Below are 12761 nucleotides of genomic sequence, written 5' to 3'. Positions count from 1 at the left end.
CTTCCTTCCTTCCTTCCTTCCTTCCTTCCTTCCTTCCTTCCTTCCTTATGTTCTTCCTTCCTTTCTTCTTTCCTTCCTTCCTTCCCTCTTTCCTTCCTTCCTAGATATAATCTGTTGAGTTTTATTAGTCTACTTGAAGTCTTAATTCCTTTTCCTCTTTCTAGGTACACTAAAGGCGGATCACTGGATCTTCCATGATTTAAATATATGGCAATCCAATGAGGCTTTTCTACCTAATGTCCCTCTAGGGGCCAGCTATCCTGGAGTTACCAAAAAGCAGTGAGATGGACCCCAAAACTGAAGGGTCACCGGTGTGGTCTCCATCGACCGAACATGAACAGAACACTGCCCAGGTGAAGAAAGTACTTTATGATTTTGGTATTGGCAATTTCTTAGTTGTGTCTAGTGGCATAATTGTGCTAAATGAACTAATTCACCATTTGTAGGCTTATCAGTGATTGCCTGCCATTTTTATCTTTCTTGTCATCCATGACACCAAGTTGGCATTTTGCTTAACCCTGCCTTTTTGCATGTAAGTTCTCAGGGGTTTTTACTTTGACTTGTTACATTTTCATGACTGAGGATCATGACTTTGTTTTACACAAAAACTGTTCACAAAAGTCCTGTCTTTGTGGCATGAAGGAACCCCCTAGGCTCTGTAAGGCTATATCAGAAGAGTGCAATGTTGTTGGGCTGTATGTCCTTTGATTGAGGACTTTCCTCAAGACTTATTATGAGGTTGGCTGCAATATTTTTAATTGTTTTTCCTCAAAGCAGTTCCTAAAAATCATGTTAATTAGTTGCTGAGGAGTTTTGATATACATTGGTGGTGGGAACACTTTTTTTTTTTTTTTTTTGCTTTCTGGAGGGCAGTTGGGGTTGTGACTTGCCCAAGGCCACACAGCTAGTTTTTTTGTGTGTGTTAAGTGTCTGAGGCCATATTTGAACTCACATTCTTCTGACTCCAGGGCTGGTGCTCTATTCACTGTGCCACCTAGCTGCCCTGTGGAAACACTCTTACCAATAAAATTTCCTATGAAGTATTGTGCTAAACATAAAGATACAAGGTATCATTGTATAAATTAATGTGACTAAAAACACCCAACCAAACATACTTCCTAAAGTGATTGTTAAGTCCTTTCCTTGTTTCAGTGATGTTGCTTTTAGTCAAAGCATATTTGGAAAATAGCTTTTGAAAACTATTTACAAGTGTCTTCCTTTTGAGAGGGGTTTTGATTTTTTGAAATAGTTAAGAATTTTTTTTTGTGTTTTAATTCTGATAAGTAAACCTGGTGATTAAGCTGGAAAATACTATTTTTGGTAAAAAGTGAGATGTGACTACAAAATAGTGAGATGAATTTTTTTGTTTAACTTATAACCTGACCCTGAGGCAGTTGAAAAAATATTTTGAGTGATGGTAATAACACTAGAATAAATGTATGAATTACTAAGGTTCAGTTTTGAAGGAGAAAACTCATTTAGACATAAAAATACTAATGTTTGTTAATATCATTCATATCATACATATTTATTTAGGGCTATTCAGCAATCTTATATGAGGTAGATTATTAACCAAATTCTAAATGGTCGAGTCTAGAACTCATGACTTTTCTCTGCTCTCCTTGTATTTCTAAACTCTTTTCCTCCTATTGTCTGGTAGTGTGCTATGGGCTGCTCATTGTCCAGCACTAAGCATGATGAGAGACGTGAATAAGAAATGACCAGACCATGTGGGTAGTTCAAGGAAGAACTATGAACTCCATTTATTGATTCTTAGGACAAGGTTTTTATATAGCAATGAGACAAAAAAGACTCAAGTATTCTTATCATTATCTTAGTCTGTAATATCCTGGAAATAGCATGGCAATAAGGCTTTGTTCTCTAGGTGCCAGAAAGTCTTAGGAAAAGTCAGTTAACTCCTTTCATATGCAGTCATAATACAAAGGATTCTCTGGAGAGCTGGCTTCAAGGCCAAAGCCAAAGCTGCATCATCAAGGATATCTGCATAAGAACTGAACACTTAAGAATCAAATATTTTGGTTTTGAACAACTGAAGTTTTGGGGTAGAGCCTGTTGGTCTCAGAACTCAAACAACATCCTTATAAGTGTAACCCATAACAAAGAACTCAGAAGCTAACTTAATAAAAAGTCGCATCTCAAAGAGCTCATATTAAAGTCCACTATTAGGATTAATATCTGAGTCCTGAATCAGGCTGCTTTGGCTCCCCACAGTCGTGCTGGGCAAGCTGAAGTCCTTATGGCAAACAGAATTAAGTAAGCCTGTTGTCGTATTCTTTTCAGGTTTAAAGACCTGGAAATCTACTTAATTTTAAGAAAATTATTTCCATTTTTTTCTAAAACTCTTAAAATTAAATCTTACAATAGTTCATTTTAACAAACATTAAACACCTATTCTCTTCCAGTTGTTGAGGACACAAAAATACAAATTAAAATATGGAAAGTAAAAAGAGAGCATCAGAGACCTTCTTCATGTTCAGGGCCCTTCTTACCACCATTTGCCTCCACTATCCCTTTTTTCCCCACTGAAGTAAGTGAGAGGGACTCCACCTGGGAGATACTATTAATAGAGATTCTTTCACATCAATATTTTAGTTAAAACCTTTGAGCTTAGTCTAGAAGATATTCCCCAGCTGGCGATTTCCCTGCACAATTGCTGGCAGATTCCTACTTCTCCCTATTCTTATCATTCAGAATTAGTACCTATCTTAAGGGAAAGTTCCTTCCCCTTGTTCACTCTTCTAACCCCATAGATTTAGCCCTAGGCTTTTATATCTCTCATCCTAGTTTATTCTATCCTTCCTCTGTTCCTTCTGGAACCTCACTGTATTGGCAGCACATTTGCCTCCATTCCTTGATCTGTACCTCTTGTCCTCTTATCCCTTTTATCATCAAATGGAACCTGGCTTTCTCTTAAAAACAGATCATCCCTTGCTACCCTCTAGAATGCTGGTCTGTTCTCTTACTTTGTTATCCCACCATTCCCCAACTCTTCCCCTAGTCTCATACATGATGAGTTTGAGTCATTGTATTTGTTCTTCATTGTTCTTAGAAAATTTGCTTGTACCACCTTCACCTAGCAACTTCATTCCTTGTGAACTCAGGTTCCTAAATCCCTCCATATTTTACCCCAGTTCTGGCTTCACTTTTCCCTTGTCACAGTCTTCACCCTGTAGGTAACCAGTTCAGTAAGGTAGAGTCTCCTCCACACTTTTTTTTTTAACTTTTTGGAGGGGGAGGGCAGGGCAATTGGGGTTAAGTGACTTGCCCAAGGTCACATGGCTAGTAAGTGTTAAATGTCTGAGGTCAGATTTGAACTCAGGTCCTCCAGACTATAGGGCTGGCGGGCGCTCTGTTCACTGAGCTACCTAGCTACCCCGAGTCCCCTCCACTCTTGAATCCCTTTTCTCCTTGTCATTCTGCTGCATGTGCTTGGGTAATCTCTCACCCTGGATCTTCTTCACCCTCAACCTTCTTGCTCCTCCTCCTGAGTTGCTGAATGTTGTTGTAAGAAGTGACAGAACCACACATTAGGGCTTCTGAAAATTGTACTATCTAATCTGAAAGAGGCCATCCTAGAAAACAGTTTGACTTCCTAGCAAACTCCCCACACTGCATATTCTAACACTAACTCATCAGGGCCCTGATTCTGTCATATTTTCTTTCTCAACAGATGACTTTATTTTTCTGGGAAGTTTTCATACTTTTCAACCTGAATTCTCTCATCTTGACTACTTTAATAACCCCAAATTTCTCCGCATCTTTACCCAATCTTTCTTCTAGTCTCAGAGGAAGAGATAATCCTACTTTTTGTCAATGCTCAACTTTCTCCTTGTGCTCTCGATCCCTTCCTTTCACATCTTCTTTGAGAAGTTGTTTCATCTCTTATTCCTCTGCCATTTCTTTAGTTTCTTTTTAAGTACTAAATCCTTCCCTTCTGCTTACAAAAATGTTCAGTTCGCTCCTTTTAAAGACAGCTTCCCTTGACCGTGACATTAACTCTAGCTCAACATGACCCAAACAGAAGTCACTGTCTTTCCCTCAAAATCCACCTCTCTTCCTAACTTTTCTGTTTCTGTTGAGGTACAATTGTTCTTCCTGTCACCTATCTTAGTGACCTTAGGATCATTCTCAGTTCTTCTTTTATTTGCTATATGCAGTCAGTTGCTAAGTCTTGTTAATTCTACTTCCGTAACACTTCTCCATCTCTCCCTTTTGTCTCCTTCCCTCCCCTCATACAGTCACTACACTAACTAGCTCAGACACTCATTCCTTTTCACCTTCAGCTATGGTGGTCAGCTCCTAATGGGCCTTTCTGCCTCCCTCCCTCTCCAATCTGCCCTTCAGGTAGATGCTGATGTTGCTAAAGCCTGTGTCTGAGCTGTTACTCTTCTGTTGAAAAGGTTTCTGTTACTTCTTCCTGTCTTGGATAAAACATAAGCATCGCTCTTGGGCATTCAAACCCCTTCACAATCTGACCCCTACCTATTTCCAGGCTTATTATATTTTACTTTACTCTGCTTCACAAAATATATGTTTTAGGCTAATTGATTTATTGTGGATTCTTATATAGGGTACTCCATCTCTGTGCCCTCACACACACAGACTGTCCCCTTCTGCCTGAAATCCATCCTTCCCCATTTCTGCATCTTAGAATCCTAGCTGTCTTCAAAGTTTACGACAGGTAATTTGCTATTAATGCTCAACCCCATCCCCTCCCCCACTAATTGTATGTATTTTTGTATTATTTATATCTGCGGAAGCCACCTGGTATAATGGGTAAAGAGTTGGCCCTAGAGCCAGAAAGATAGCCTAGGTTCAAGTCACCTTCCCTTCCCCCCACCGCATTCATACTGGCTGTGTGATCCTGGGCAAGTCACTTACCCCCTCAGTATTCTAGGAAACCAACTAAGGCCACAAATTGCTGAGAATGTGCTGACCTGCACTGGTAGATGTTCTTTCTGCTGGTGCCTTCGCAGCTATATTCCTTATGTCCTATCTTTTGTATTTATTCATATGTGTGCAAGTTGTTTTTTTCTAATAAAATATAAGATGCTTGAGGGTGAGGACTGTTTAGTTGATGTCTGTATAGCCTTTTCACCAAGCACAGCCCTTAGTCCAAAGTAGGTGCTTAGTAAGTGTTTGTTGATTGAAACTCTGATCCTCTACCCCTGTGCTTCATCCTCCCTTCTACCTTCTGTTGGCTTCTCAGTCCTTGGCAACCTGGCTTCTGACACTGAATGGACTCAGACTGGAGCCTGAGGTCCTCTGTGTCTATTGGATTACTAAAGTTTGTGGCCCTGTCTCGGTCTTGCCCCTTCTGGACCTTTCTTTTTTTTTTTTTCTTTTGGAGGGCAATTGGGGTTAAGTAACTTGCCCAAGGTTACATGGCTAGTTTTTTTGTGTGGGTGTTAAGTGTCTGAGGCCGGAACCGAACTCGGGTCCTCCTGACTCTGGGGCCAGCGCTCTACTCACTGCGCTACCTGGCTGCCCCTCTTTAGGACCTTTCTGCAGCATTCCACACTGCTAGTTTCTCCTGGTTATTCTCTTCCCCTATGACTTCTGATCTCTTCAGTTTCTTCTTTTATCTATCTGAGTTCTTTCTCTGGTTCTCCTTTGGCTCTTCAAATGTTGGTGTCCCTGAAGGACCTGCCCTGGATCTTCTCACCTTTTGTCTTTGCCTTAGCAAACTGGTCTGCTCCCACAGATTTTCAGTTTAGTAGACATTTCAACAGTTAATTTGTGCTAGCAGCTGTGCTGATTGCTAGAGGCATCAAATCTCTTCCCTCAAGGAGCTTATGTTTTATTTCTTTATTTTTTTTCCAAAACCTTTAATAATTTAATGCTTCCCATAGCCTGACACTCTCTCAGGAGCCCATCCTGCCACTCTGTACCCATGCTGTTTCTTCCTTCTTGAACTCCTTAATGCCTCAGACCCTCTCCCGTGCTTCCAATTCCCAGCCTCAGAGTACTGGGCCTGCTGAGTCAGACGGGGGAGGGGGAGGCATCTATCAGACTGGGCTGGGGAAAAACCATCTCCAGCTATCAAGGAACTTATGTTTTACTGGATTCAATTATTACCACTTTAAAAAAAAAAATGCTTCCCACATCTATTTACCAAACTTCAAATTTCCCCCTGAAATCCACTCCTACATCTTGGCCTGTCTATAAGGATATTGCCCAAATAGCCCACCAGCACCTTACACTCAACGTGTTCAAAACTTTCTCCTTCAATTTATCCTTCTTATAACTTCCCTATTTTTGTTGATAATAACAGTACCTTCCCAGCCACCAAAGCTTGAACTCCTACCATGATCTTTGACTTTCTTCTCCTTTACCCTGGTATTCTGTCAGCTGTCAAGTCCTATTGATTCTAACTCCACAGTGTATTTTATATTCATACATTTCTCTCTGCTTCCGTGGTCACCATCCTAGTCTTGGCCTCCATCACCGTTTAAGCTTGAACTACTGCAATTGCTTCTTAACTGGTCTCACTGCCTTCTTTTTCACTTCATTCCAATCCATCCTACATATAGCTGCCAAAATAATCTTGCTAATGTATAGATCTGAATATGTCACTCTTCTGCTCAGAAACCCCTAGTGGCTCCCTCTAATCTATAAAATAAATTATAGATTCCTGCCCTTTGCCTTTAGGGCTCTTCCCAGCTTGGCTTCTACTTAACTTTTCAGCTTGATTTTATATTATCTCCAATTTCTCTCTCTCTCTCTCTGTATCTATTTACATATCTATATGTATATGTGTATATATACATATATGTGTACTGTATACATATATATATATATATATATATGGGTTTTTGGTTTGTATGTAGTTGATTGCATGTTCCCTATTAGTCTGTGGGCTTGTAGCGGCAAGCACCCCAAGCGTCCTCAGGGTTGCTGCCATCACAGGTTCTTGGATCTGCTTTGATAAAGGAAAGCAACTCAAAATGGGTTAACAAGCTTACTTTAATCAGTCAGACATATATTGTTTACCTTGTTCAGGGGAAAAGGTCAGCACCCCGAACTTCAAAGTACACAGACAGAATTATCAAGACAGAAACAGATCTAGTACACAGATTTCAAACTGTCCAACCATTACATCCATACCCAGTCAACATCTGGATTTCAACATCTGGGTTTTTTCAAAGCCGGGGGGCTCAGGACAACGGCTTCCCATAATCCATATCAAATCACAGAACACTTCTCAAAGTGAGCCCCCAAAACAAAGCTACACATCAGGGCTTATATAGCCTTCTCCTGGCTCAGAGAATGTAACAACCTTCTGGACCCACTGGCTAATCAAGAAGTATCTACTGAAAAACAAGCCTCCCACCCCAGGCTCCAGGTGCACTTTAGCCTAAGGGCAGGGAAGATCTTTAAATTTGCATTTCCATTACAGGGCTCTTTGAGAGCAGGGTTTGTTGGATTTTTTTTGCCTTTCTCTGCATTCCCAGCACTTAGGATAGTGCTTGGCACATAGTAATAGATCCTTGTTGACTAATTCATACTCTATGTATTCTAGCTACACTGAACTATTAGCTAGAATCTTAACTCAATCTCTCTCTCTCTCTCTCTTTTTTTACATTTAACAAAAGGAAGTTTCCTGAGGTATAGCATGGAAAGGATACTCCGGAAGGATACAGCATTGATTAACTCAGGTGCAGCTTTCTTGCCTCTGCATTTGCCATGGTGGCATGATGGGTATCCAGCTCTTGACTCCTTGTGCACTGTTTTAAGTCTCAAGGACTCTCTGAATAATATATCTTTTCTTGTCAGAGTACATTTCTTAGGCAATTCATAATATCTAGAAAGCACTCTCTTTTCTGCTCCCCCTTCTCAACTTGTTTCTCAGTCTCAAGGCTCCGCTCAGGGGCTACTATCATTGTGAAACATTTCTGGATTTCTTCAGCTGACAGTATTTTCTCCCTCCTTGAATTTTCTAGGAGCACTTTGTGTGTATGGACTTTGGCTTTGATCCCACCATATTATACTTTATATTATTATCTGTTTCTGTATATTCCTTGAGATACTTTTAATCTTTGTATTCCAAACAATACAGTGAGGTACCCCACTTTTTTTCTCTCCCTTTTTTTTGGTTTGGACCTATGATTTTACTGCTATAGGGAAATTCCTGATGAGGAAATTCCATTTACCAATTGTTGTTGTTCAGTCATTTCAGTCATATTCAACTCTTCATGACTCATTTTGGGTTGTTTTTTTTTTTTTTTGACAGATACTGGAGTGGTCTGCCATTTCCTTATCTAGCTCATTTTACAGATGAGGAAAGTGAGGTTAAGTGACTTGCCCAGGGTCACACAGCTAATAAATGTCTGAGGCTAGATTTGAACTCAGGTCTTCCTGACTCTAGGTGTGGTGCTCTATCCACTGTGTCACCTAGCTACCTCCTCTACCAGTGGAGTTCAGCAATTCTTCTACAACTTATAGCTTTAGAAAGCTAGCTGGGCCACTCAAAGATTAAGGGACTTGTCTAGGACCACCAGAAGTAGCCTTGAACCCACATCTCGCAGATTCACCTCTCTCCATCCCTCTTTTTCTGTGTCATTTAGTAGGTGATTATGAAATGTTTGTTGAATGGGGTTAGGCTGTACTCTCTCTGCTGTGGAAAACCAAATGGGAGAACTGAAGCCTAAGACCAAGGGTAGGTATCAGAGTCAAGATTTCACCTATAATCCTAACTTGGAAATGATTGCATAGATGATTTCTCTGCTACCGTGTTTCCCCGATAATAAGACACTGTCTTATTAAATTTTTTGGACAGAAAAACACCAGAGGGCTTATTTTCAGGGGAGGGCTTATTTTAATGAACATTGACAGCAATTTTAATAAACAGGTAAATGTGAACAAAAAAATGTACCTTTATTCAATAATGATCATGTCATCTTCTTCAACAACATCGTCATAAGTGTCCATACCCTGAATTCCGTCCTGGATGTCTTGCGCCTCCATTTCCTTCAGAAGAAGTGGACCCAATCTGTCATGTCCAGCAATATAGCTCTCTTTAAATGAATATGTCTTGTCCAGGTAACCTGCTCGTAGTGCCTTGGCGACACAGCTGTCAGTAATTTTATCCCGTGACTTCTTCACTCAAGTCACGACTTCTTGCAGACAGGGCTTCACAAAGTTTTCACGCTGATTTCTTTCCATTCTATTTTCAATGTAGTCATTGACTTCCATGTGCAAATGGTCCTTGAATGGCTTCTTTATTGCAATATCAAGGGTCTGGAGACAGGCAGTCATTCCTGCAGGAATCATTACTTGATCTGTTCTTCTCTCTGCAAGGAAGTTCTTCATTTCTTTAGTGCGGTGAGTGCTGGCTGAATCCCAGACTATCAGACCTCTTTGGTTACCTTGCATAACAAGTGGCAGCATTAAATCAACCCACTTTCTTATAACGGCTTGTGTACACCAGGCTTTTTCGGTTTCAAGAACGTAAATGCCAGATACACGTTCAATCTTATTTTCTTGCCCTTACTGATGATTAGAGGTGTGGCTTTCGTTCCATCCAAACGAATTGCCAAAACACAGGTGACCCGTGCACTTTCATAGCCAGTGGTGGGAATGTAGATTGCGTTGCACCCCTGTGATGAATTGTTGTTTGAGATCCTTGTCCCATAAACACTGCAGTTTCATCCATAGCAATCATATTGCAGGTTTGGTACTTGGAAATGTCGATCCTATCAATAAAGAACTTGAATGCAAGTACACGTGAACGTTTAATAACTTCAGCATCTTCCAGCTTAAACAGTGTTGTTGATCTTCTTAGGGACAGTTCATACCGTTGAAGGAAACCGTCCAACCAGTGTTGTGATGCTTTGAATCCTTCTGAGACCATTTCAAACTCTGGTGCCATTGAAAGGGCAAATGCTTGAATATCAGCCCTGCGCACAACCAAGGCCTTTGCTCTCCTGTCAGCAATCCATTCACCAATGAGGATCTCCAAGTCAGGATATAAGGGCTGCCGACCTGATCCAGACCTGTGCTTTTTCCCTTTTCCCTCATCCACCTGTTGATTGAGGTTATTATAATCTGCTCTCCATTTTCTGACCATTCGAAGATCCAAAAGTTTTTCTTTACAGAAAACTGCAAGATTCTTGCCATGTGACTCCTGTACAATTGCTTTCTTATACTCAACAGTATAGCTCTTCCTTTTTGTACTCATGTCTGGGGGTCAAAACAGACAGAATAATAAAATTATGACCATCAGTCCTTCTTTTCACTCCATCATGCCCCCTGAGTTCTTCTTTTTTCCTCCATCATGCCCTTTTTATCCTCCATCATGCCCCCTCACTCCTGCTTACATACCAGGTTTTTATGTTGTTCTGCCTCAGCTCTCCTCCGCGGCACTGCTCTCATTGGCGCCAGCAAGCAAATCACTGGGGAAGAACAGGATGACGCGCTCACTGCTGCAGCTCTGATTGGATGCAGCTTGGAGCACGGCATGCGTTTCACCTGGGGGGGGGGACGGTGCATACAGAGGGTACCGTAATGTAGCGTGTAGTGCAGGGGATCACCTTCACTACAGTAGCAATCTCAATAGGGCTTATTTTGGGGGGAGGGCTTATTATCAGGGAAACATGGTAAGTGTATACTTTGGGAGGGATAGGTGGGAGGGAATAAGCATTTATTAGGCACCTACTATGTGCCAGCCACTCTGCCAAGCGCTTTACAAATATTACCTCATTTGATCCTTACAACAGCCCAGGGAGGGAGGTGATATTATTATCCCCATTTTACAATGGAGAAAACTAAGGCGGACAGAGGCTCAGTGACACGTTCAGAGTCTGTTAAGTTCCTGAGACTTGGACTTGATTTGAACTCGGGTCTTCTTGACTCTAGGCCTTGACTGTAGCCACTGTGCCATCAGCTCCATCTCCTTTGTGCTTGTACATGTGTGGAAGATCAGGTTAAATGTCAAGTTTCACCTTTAGGAATTGAAGCTACATAATGAAAACAAACTTGTACTTTTAGATCTTTGATCCTTGGGAGGCCCTTTTTATTCTACCTGCTGATAAATAAAACAGATTTAAGAAACTCACTCTCAGAGCTCTCAGATATGCCCCTGCCTTTTCTTTTTTTAAGGTTCTAGTTCTTTGTTTGGATTAGCCCTAAAGAACCCTACTTGTACCCCCATTGTAAGACCTTTAAAAAATAAAGCAATCCTTTAAAGATACATCCCAAAAGTTTTAAAACAAGGAGTTTTATGTTTTTGAGAGAAGTTGACTCTTAAATCTAGACACATTTGATTTCATTCCTCAATCAGATCCTTATAATCCTCAGAGAGTGATGGCCACATCTTCATTTTGGGGCACAGTGAGTTTAAGCTAGTTGCATAATGTAAAAAAAAATAGTGGATTAGTTCATTAGGCCTTCCTAGTTTGCCGTTTAATGCAGACATAGGTCCATCCATGCAAATTCTTCTTTCATTAGCTCCACTTAAGAAGCCCAGCTATTTATAGTCTGTGGGTGGCCGCATCTTTTTGTGAAAGTGACTTTGGTTGCAAGAATTTATTTGTCTGCTTTATTCCTCCAGGTGCACTTTGTTCCTCAAGGTGGAACGGTAGCTCAGATCGTGTATGGTGATCAGGACCGTCCATCCCAGCAGGTGGTCTACACAGCAGATGGGGCTTCTTATACTTCAGTGGATGCTCCAGAGCACACCCTAGTTTATATTCATCCTGTGGAAGCCACACAGGTATGTAAAATAGAACTTCTGTCCACTGGCCACAAGCTAGAAAATGCAGCAATTGTTTTTCCTTTGGGCAACTAGTATTCAGAAAATCAGGTCTACATTGGCTCTGCTACATTGACTGCATAATTGCTGCCAGACATAGGTGAAAAGAGAAAGTGCCTTGTTTTTGTAAAATGTTCAGATTGTGCTGGTGATTTATTGACTGCATGACAGCTACTATAACAGAAACCGAGATACCTTTTAAAAAAATCATTCTTATTTATTTCATTAAATATTTTTCACTAACATATAAAAGTTTTTTAAAGAACAATTTTTAAAAGTTTTGAGTGCCAAATTCTCTCCCTCCTCCTCCTTGCGAAAGCAAGCATTTTATTATGCTTATGTACGTGAAGTGAAGCAAAACAAATTTCCATGTTAGCTATGTTGCAAAAGAAAACAATAAAATAAAATAAAAAAAGGAGTATGCTTCAGTCAGCATTCAGAGTTTTTTCTCTGGAGGTGAATACTGTTTTTTATCCTTTAGATGGTGGGTCCTTTAGAATTGTCTTGATTAGAGTAGCTAAGGCTTTCGCAATTGATCATCCTTTGCTGTTCTATATACAGTGTTCTGGCTCTGCTCACTTCATTTTGCATGATTTCATATATATCTCCCCAGGTTTTTCTGAAACCATCCTGCTCATCTTTTAAGCTCCAATAAATGGCATGAAATCTGTAGCAGCAAGCACCCCAGCGTTCCCAGGGTGGCTGCTAGCAATACAGGTTCTTGGATCTGCTTTGTTAAAGGAAAGCAACTCAAAATGGGTTAACAAGCTTACTTTAATCAGTCAGACATATATCGTTTACCTTGTTCAGGAGAAAAGGTCAGCACCCTGAACCTCAAAGTATACAGGCATAATTATCAAGACAGAAACATCAAGTAGACAGATTTCCAAACTGTCCAACCATTACATCCATACCCAGTCAACATCTGGGTTTCCACATTCTGGGTTTTTCAAAGCCGGGGGACTCTCAACAACGGCTTCCCAGAATT

General features: G+C 40.7%; 1 protein-coding gene across 4 annotated transcripts in view; it reads left to right on the top strand.

Annotated features, from left to right (window-relative positions):
- Positions 1-12761, top strand: part of PRDM10 (PR/SET domain 10) — a 160106-nt gene that overhangs the window by 47117 nt on the left and 100228 nt on the right. For 3 of the 4 annotated variants that reach the window (XM_069080237.1, XM_069080234.1, XM_069080235.1), the window contains 2 exons: positions 165-353; positions 11573-11734. In XM_069080237.1, the coding sequence (XP_068936338.1) occupies positions 285-353; positions 11573-11734 (231 nt within the window). In that variant the 5' untranslated portion in view covers positions 165-284. The remainder of the gene's footprint in view (positions 1-164; positions 354-11572; positions 11735-12761) is intronic. The other variant, XM_069080238.1, reaches the window with a different exon arrangement.

This window comes from Petaurus breviceps, unplaced genomic scaffold (genome assembly GCF_028583685.1).
Source record: "Petaurus breviceps papuanus isolate PSGF00001 unplaced genomic scaffold, PetGlider_PUasm1.0 91133, whole genome shotgun sequence".
NCBI lineage: Eukaryota > Metazoa > Chordata > Mammalia > Diprotodontia > Petauridae > Petaurus > Petaurus breviceps.
This window is presented reverse-complemented; position numbering and strand designations above follow the sequence as displayed.